We start from the raw sequence: 8,173 nt of genomic DNA, 5'->3' as shown, positions 1-8,173 counted from the left end.
CAGACCCATTGAAAACTGAATACTTTAGACCGATCACTAGAGTTCCATTTCTCACCAAACTACTAGAAAAATGTGTTTTGTTGAAACTGAATGACCACGTCAATAAGAACGGCCTCTTGCACCTTCTAGCCGAGGCTCAGAACCAACCACAGCAGCGAAGCCAACCTTCTTAAGATTGTGGATTACGTTCTCTGGCCTCTCGGCAAGGACGTAACCAGGCTATGAGATTTACTTGTTACGCCCTCGGCTTTCGACACTGTTGACTTTGACGTGCTCCATTCACTCCTTGAACCCACATGGTGCGCGAAGACCCTGTACTCAACTGGCTCAGCTCCTACCTAGTGGACTGTCTACAACAAGTGCGCATTGCAAACTCCGCCTCTACCCACAAGGCTATCAACTTGCTGCCTTTAACATGTATGTTGAACTGCTGCCGAAAGATGGGGTCCCCTCCGCCAGCACATGCATGACCCCCAGAGATACTCAACACATGATCGCCCCAAATCTTCGCAACATTAACACACTGCTTACAAGACATGGCAAACTGGGTGTGTTACATCAACTGAAACTGAACGCGCAGAGAATCTGACACCTCATTCGGACCTGTAAACCGAAGAATGGATCAGCAGCACTATGGCTTAAACTAGGAACACTAGGTAATACCGCAACGCCATCTCATCAGCAAGGATTTGAGGTGTCACCTGGACTCCAAGCTTCAGCTTGACGCACATATCTACTCTAGAGCCACACACGCAACAAACATTATGTTTTTGCACACTTATTACTGACCACTCCGACATGAAGAACCCTGAAATTATTATTTTGTTAAATACCCATGCTCAGTCTACACAACATTATTAGCTGTAGGGCTTGAAGAATCTTCATGCTGACCACATCATCAAGGCGGTCATTTTTTAGGTTGGTTTTTGCAGACCTCACCAACCCCCCGTCTCCCCCCCACCTCTGTGCACGAGAACTTGGTGGAAGAAAAAATTCAAGATTGCAGTGATATGGCATGATACACAGCATTAGGTGACGTCATACAGAAGTGTGACAACTGAGTCCACCGCCAAACCTTTGGGGAAAGTCAGCACACTTTTCTAACTTGCAACAAGGGTGGACGCGTAGGCAGAGCTTGTGAATCTATTGCCGATTCATGCTACCAAGCTTCCACTTTCCCTACATGCCCCCCTTGTTTGTAGATGGCACAAAAGAGATTAGCAGGGTAGACTGAAGCACTTTCAATTCAAGTCCTTTAATACACAAAATGAGACACACTTGGAATGCACGGTACGTTTCACATATTAATTGCCGTCTCTTGAATCTGCTACATGCCGTTCGTACTCGTGGAGATTGTGCAATGGCAAAGGGGATGATTTTGAGCAGCTTTGCAACAGCTTCCAGTTCCTTATAACACAGGATGGTATTTTCTTACATTCCTTTAAAGGAGGATGCCACCATCGATGCACTTTATCCTGTAGACGCTCAACCATAACTGAAAGGTGGGGGCGTCCTACAGGAAACAAGAAACCTATATCCAGTTAAGCAGTCTCCAGTTCAACGAGTGGTTTGAGAATTGCCTCGAGCCGAAGGCTTGAGCTGCACGAGAAGGCTCAGGAGTAACTTAAGATTTCAGTAAACAAAAATCAGACCTGTCAGCTGTTCTAGCCTGTGGCCATGGCAAGCGACCAATCAGAACTCCCGTCCCGCCAGGCGCAACCATCTAATTGACAGGGAGCAGAGATATCCTGACACAGATGCTATCTGCTCACATTTAACACTACATTGTATTTGCTTTAGTCGCCTACAGAGCTACTCAGTAGCTCAATGATCAGAAATTGGCAGACTAATGTGGTCCCAACATATAGTTTCTAGTCATTTTAAGCATTTTCTTCTTACAAAAAGAAAGCTTTTTAAACAAAGTTAAAAATCCTAAAGGTATAAAAAAATATTTTACTAGAGCATTCCTTAAATAGGCACTTAATGATAGTTGGCTGGTTTAATCACAGAGCTGCCTTCTACGCATCCACTTTCCAAATTTTTAGGAAGGAAAGAGTCAGCCACCATTGGATCACACTACAAGACACAAAAAGATTTAAAAAAACAAAAACAAAAAAAAAGCTTGTTCCCTAAAGAATGAATGTGATGGATTGAAGAAACATCAGATCCAGACTTTGATTTTACAGAATGAAGAGATACCTGGGTGCATTCTGGTCAACCCAACAAGAAGGGAGAGAAACCAAGGTTCAGTGGGAGGAATGGGACTGGACACCAGGGAGGGACTTGAACCCACAACTCATCTATGGAATGTCATTTAGGGAGGGAATGATACGGCTTGGTACTGAAGGAGTACTGGTGGGGTAGGTACAGCAAGGAAGGACTGCTGGCCAGTGACGAGGGGCTTGCGTCTAGGACGAGTGCATTGCGTATCAAGGGAAGGAGTGTGGTCTGAGGAGTGGTTTGGTCTAGCGATGGATGGGGTGATTCACAGATAATGAGCATTATCGAGTGAGGATTGGAGCGGTCGGATTGCGTCTAGGACGAGTGAATTGTGTATCGAGGGAAGGAGTGTGGTGTGAGGAGTGGTCATGTCCAGCGATGGATGGGGTGATTCACAGATAATGAGCATTATCGAGTGAGGATTGGAGCGGTCGGATTGCGTCTAGGACGAGTGAATTATGTATCGAGGGAAGGAGTGTGGTGTGAGGAGTGGTCTCGTCCAGCGATGGATGGGGTGGTTCACAGATAATGAGCATTATCGCATGAGGACGGGAGCGGTCGGATTGCGTTTAGGACGAGTGAATTGTGTATCGAGGGAAGGAGTGTGGTGTGAGGAGTGGTCATGTCCAGCGATGGATGGGGTGGTTCACAGATGATGAGCATTATCGAGCGAAGTCTGGAGTGATCTCCTTGGGGAGGCATCTGAGCTTTCAATCAGGATTTATAATTCACGTCCTGGCGGAGTCACCGCTGTTCCACACGCCTGCATTTACCTGAGAGCCACAACTCACCTAAGTCTATGGCTTTTGTGAGGTTTGTCTCTACATCATTACCCTGCCCCCCTCGTCCCCTAGATAACGCAGCTCAGCAGCTGCACTGAGGTGTTTGAGATGACCCAAGATTGCTGTGCAGTTTCCTGAACCTCCTCCCAACAAGAGTCTTCATTCATCGCACTTCGTGGAAAATTGGAGTTGACCAGTAACATTTTTAAGTAAGTGGCCCAAGTGGGAAGAATCGGTCCCTCGCTGTGGCCGCAGGTGGCCCAGCCTAGCAGAAGAGTTGACACCACGATCACAAGTCGCCATCCTCCCCATCTTGATAATACTGGTGCGGCTGCTGCCCGGTGAGCTGTTCGGGGTCTGGCTCGGGCAGGTCCTCTGGGTTCCCCTGCGGACAGTACTTGGGGTCGTAGATCTGCCGCCCAAGGCCGAAGATCTGCCCGCTCTGGTTGGCCCCTTGATTGTATCCCATCTGCAGGGACATCGAGGAGTTGTCGCACTTATCGGTGCCGGTTTTGGTGTCGTAGATGTGCCTTCGGGTCCCAGGGGCTGTCATGCCAACCTGCAAGGGAAAGAGGACAGTGTGGGCAAAAACAGAGAGTAGAGGTAAAGAAAGTCTTTTGGACAGTCATCTGTGGGGAAACACTGCCTTTAGCAAACACAAGCCCTGCACATGAATAAAAACTTACCTGCCACAAAAACCTTGAAGCTCAATACCTATTCTGGATTCACAGTATTTGAAATGTATGATTTTTTGTAGCTGGATCGGAAATAATTTTTAACAGGGGGAGAAAACAACCTAAAGGTGCATTAATTTGAGGACTTCTCTCAAATTGGAGTTCTTGTGAACTTGACCTTAACTCGAGAGAGCGGTTGGTCTCAGTCCGGCGCCCATGTTGTCCCCCTTCTCAACTGCTACGACACTCTACTTTCAGGATCTTCTTTAACTTCTGAAGCTCCCACCGCCCGAGAGCCTGCACTGCTTCTATCACAGATACCCAAGTGCTGTTCACCATCACCGGAGTGTGTTTGACGTCAACATTGAATATCTTATGTACGGGGACCACAGCATTTAAGAAAGAATTGTTTCTTTAAATAAACAAACTGGCTCTCTAAAGGCATCACTTACAATGCATTGTTCCTTATAAAATAAATCCAATAAGAACAGAAACTGTGGTTGTACCAGTGATATATTATTCCTTAGCTCTGTGGCCTTCGCAGAGAAACACGGATACATACAAAGTGCCAATGGATCAGGATTTAGCTTGTTTTCGCACAGTTATTGGACACAAGCTCTATTAAGTTCATTAGCTTAGCTTTTAATGACTAAATTGAGTCGCCTTCTGAATTTGAAAGAGTCTTTTTATGGACTAAGGCTGTGATGAGGAGAATCATCTATCATGGCTGCCATGTTGTCTGTGTGACTTGGCACAATCTTTCCCGGCAGTGGTGCCTGAAATACTCTGAGAGCTAGAAACACTGCTGACACTTCTAGCATGATCATGCTCTGTCTTCCCTTGGCGGAAGTCTCCTCACCCTGGATCTCCAGGACTGACGAGGACCTCTACGCTCTCTGCCCACTAGCAAATGTTGTCTGATCCACCATCGCAAGGTGTGCGTTAACGTTGGGTCGCAATAACACCCGATCCTCAGTCGAATGAGAGAACGGACTCACATAACACCCGCAAGGAGCACTTACGGGTGTCATTATTACCCACACTCCAGAGGCTGAGATGTCTAATGTGGGGGAATTAATCTGTACAATGTCTCCACTCACTTACACATGGGACAGGCTCTGGCCATTCGCGAATTGAGTTAAATCTTTCCTCATTCTTTATCGGGCCGCAGTCCTCTCCTGTGCGCTCGATGGAAGCTCTCTTATGTGGGGTGTGCGCCACCAGCGAGCCTGGAACCCATGGCCCTTCATGCCAATGGAACTCTAGGGAGCAGACTTCTTCTCGCATCCTTCGTACACCCGGAGTCCTAGAGCTGGATCTAAACACAGCTGTTGTCTTCAACACAGTCTTTAACACAGGCAAAAACTGAGGGGTTTTCTTCGTGTGGGAGAGATCTCGAGCAGAAAATCATTCTCCTCAGCTGTCCTGTTGAGCAGCTGCCCTCTGAATAACTGAGGCAAGCGGAGGTCTCCTCAGGGCAGGACGCATTTACTGGGTTCTTATCCAGTTGTTCCTTAGTGTCTTTCTGAGTTTGGCGCCCCAAACTACTTCAGCTCCACCTTCAGTAGGACACACATCTTGCTGCCTTTGTTCACCTGAGTCAGGGCACCAAGGGAAAGATTCATGGGAAATGGGCCTTCTTTTAACATTTTTTTTTTATTTAGGAATTTTATAGGACCTCAGCCCCTCAGAAATAGATTCCTTTTAATCATTTTTTCCTTGTCTTTGGTTTGAGGAAGAAGTGGTCTATTCGGTTCTATTCACCGATGTTGTAAAGCGCACAGCTACCTGGACATGGGGCTTCCCAGCACTATCCGAGTGGTTGGAGTCAGTGAATAAAAGAGCTAAAAGGATTAGGGGAAAAGATGCGTCTTTAGTTTTTTTCTGAAAGTCATGAAATTGTCCTTCTTTCGGAGGCTGGTAGGCAGAGCGTTCCAGAGCTTGGGTGCGAGGAATCTAAAAAGACCTATCTCCACTCTTGGCTCTCTAGATTCTTGGAATAAAGAGCAGCTCGTGGTTGTGTGATCTTAGGTCCCTGTTGGTATGGCACGCAGTAGAACAACAGGGTCTGTGTTGTGCTTTGCCGCTGTACAATGCATAGTGCCTTGAATTGTACTCTGCAGCTTATGGGCAGCCATTGAAGAGTTCTGAGCGCAGCACCTGTTGAGTGGATTTTTGGAATACACAACAGTATCGGGCAGCAGCGTTCTGAATATTCTCACGTTTTTTAGTGACTGACTTCCGACTGCCCAAATAAAACGCATTGCCATAATCAAGGCGAGACAGGATCAAACCTTGGATCACGATTCCACGTCATTCTGTCGGGAGTCATTTCAGGGCCTTTCTCAGGGCTCTCCAGGGGCCAAAACAGCTCCCAGCCACATTTTGTAGCTTGGGAGGCCATGGTTAGATGATTGTTCAGGGTCATCCCTAGGCTCTTTACTTCTGACTAGGGGACTGGACCTTCTCCTAGAGGGGATAGCCATATCAACTGATCCGAGAGCGTTGGTTTGTTCCATAATACATAAACCTTGTTTTTTCACCATTCAACTTCAAGCAGCAGGCTGCCATCAACTCCGACACCTTATCTAGGCTGCTTTTGAGCCTCACTGTGATAGGGTCCATGTCTGGCGACAGTGTGACAACCAGCTGGGTATCGTCCGCCTACGATACCATCTTAATCAATGATATTTGATAACGGGCAGACATAAAATGTTAAAAAGCGCAGGGTTCAGAGACGAGCCCTGCGGAACACCACAGTGCAGCTGATCACTGGACAACATGAAGGGCCTCTCACTAAAATGAAAACTGCGTTTGTTTAAATAAATGAGGGACGCCACCTGAGGGCCTGACCTGTAATACCCGCTTCTTCCAGTCAGTGACGAAAAATAGGATAGGAAACCGCATCAAAGGCGGCGCTCAGGTCCAGCAGTATCAGTGCTGCTTATCCACCCGGGTCCATGAGCATATCAAGATCCTCTGTGGCCCACCCGGGTGGAGGCTGCTCGGTGCCTTGGAGTAGACGCTCTACTAGAAGTCGGTCCTCTTTTTGAGATAACCCATCACCTTGGTGTCTTTCCTTAACTGTGACCCGCTCAGTGTGATGTTTCGTGCTTAAGTCTTGATGGAGGTTTATTTTGAGGAAGGTCTTAGGAATCTGACACCTTAAACTCTGGTTTGGAATGGTGTTTACCATTTTCCGGATAAGCAGTCCTGGAAAGAGACCCTATTTTTAAAACGCTGTACACCCCCATGCTACCTAAGTGAAGCCCCCACCCTCCTCCTTTTCATGGTAGTAAGTTCATGACTTCACTGGCACACTTATAGCACATTCACTTCTCTTTACCCCCTTCCCCTAGTTGATGCCCTTGCTTGTGCCCACATGTGCCCCCGCTTATTCGCCTCCCCAGGCTCCCGCCACAGGCGGGCTCGCTTGGTGCCTCCATGCTACTCTGCCTGTTAGTCCATCACCTCTTGCTGTTCTGCGGGCACCATACCTAGCTGGCACACTTACTGATGACCTCACTGTCCACTTCGCCGCCGTGGCCATTCACCTGCCTGGTTCATTTTTGGTGCACTGAATCTCTACCATGCCTCCCCCCATCCGAATGCCACATAAGTTGGTGCCACTGGTCCCCATAGGCTCCCATATCTGGCTGGCACACGTGTTTGCACGCGCTCTCCTTACTGCCCGCGCTCTCTTACCTGGCTGGCACACTTGTTTGCACGCGCTCTCTCACTGCCCGCGCTCTCTTACCTGGCTGGCACACTCGTTTGCACGCGCTCTCTCACTGCCCGTGCTCTCTTACCTGGCTGGCACACTCGTTTGCACGCGCTCTCCTCACTGCCCGCGCTCTCTTACCTGGCTGGCACACTTGTTTGCACGCGCTCTCTTACTGCCCGTGCCCTCTTACCTGGCTCGCACACTTGTTGGTGCCCATCTGTAGACTGATGGTCGAGTGGTCCATGGGTGCCAGGATCTGGTTCTTAGGATCATAAAGGTGCCTCCTTGTGCCGTAGGCGGTCATGCCTGATTGGCTGGCGCATTTATTTGTGCCCATCTGACAATCAACAACAAAAAGAAAATGGAAAAATGAGAGAAGAAATTGACTTGAATGGTCAGAATGTCGATCCACATGCCCCCTCCTCCATCACCTTTCCTGCCCCATATACGCTCCAGTCTGTGCTTATCAGCTGGTGCCAGTCGACCACAGGCCTCTGACTGCCCCCCTGCACCCCTGTGCTACAATCCTTGCTTCACACCACCATCTACCTTCCTCTTCTGTGGTCTCCAGGTGCCTTCTGTAGTGTCACGCCTGTATCTTGAGGGATTACAATGATTACCAGAGCCGCTCCGTGCCGGACTGAGTGCCCAGGACCCGTCGGTCGCGCCTGCCCAAGCGTGGTGGCTGCCTTGTCTACATCAGAGATCACCCCGGGTCCAGCTGGCTCTCTCCCCTTCCCTGTGTTATTGAATCCTTTTATAATGTGGACATT

General features: G+C 48.4%; 1 protein-coding gene across 1 annotated transcript in view; it reads right to left on the bottom strand.

Annotated features, from left to right (window-relative positions):
• Positions 1-1,239: 1,239 nt before the first annotated feature.
• CNN2 (calponin 2) overlaps positions 1,240-8,173 on the bottom strand; it is a 51,961-nt gene continuing 45,027 nt past the window's right edge. The window contains exons 6-7 of the mRNA XM_078670444.1: positions 7,591-7,737; positions 1,240-3,561 (exon numbers count right to left, since the gene is read on the bottom strand). Coding sequence (XP_078526570.1) covers positions 3,292-3,561; positions 7,591-7,737 — 417 coding nt within the window. The 3' untranslated portion in view covers positions 1,240-3,291. The remainder of the gene's footprint in view (positions 3,562-7,590; positions 7,738-8,173) is intronic.

Source organism: Lissotriton helveticus, chromosome 12 (assembly GCF_964261635.1).
Source record: "Lissotriton helveticus chromosome 12, aLisHel1.1, whole genome shotgun sequence".
Taxonomy (NCBI): Eukaryota; Metazoa; Chordata; class Amphibia; order Caudata; family Salamandridae; genus Lissotriton; species Lissotriton helveticus.
The sequence above is the reverse complement of the archived record's forward strand: the minus strand, read 5'-3'. Positions and strand labels throughout refer to the sequence as shown.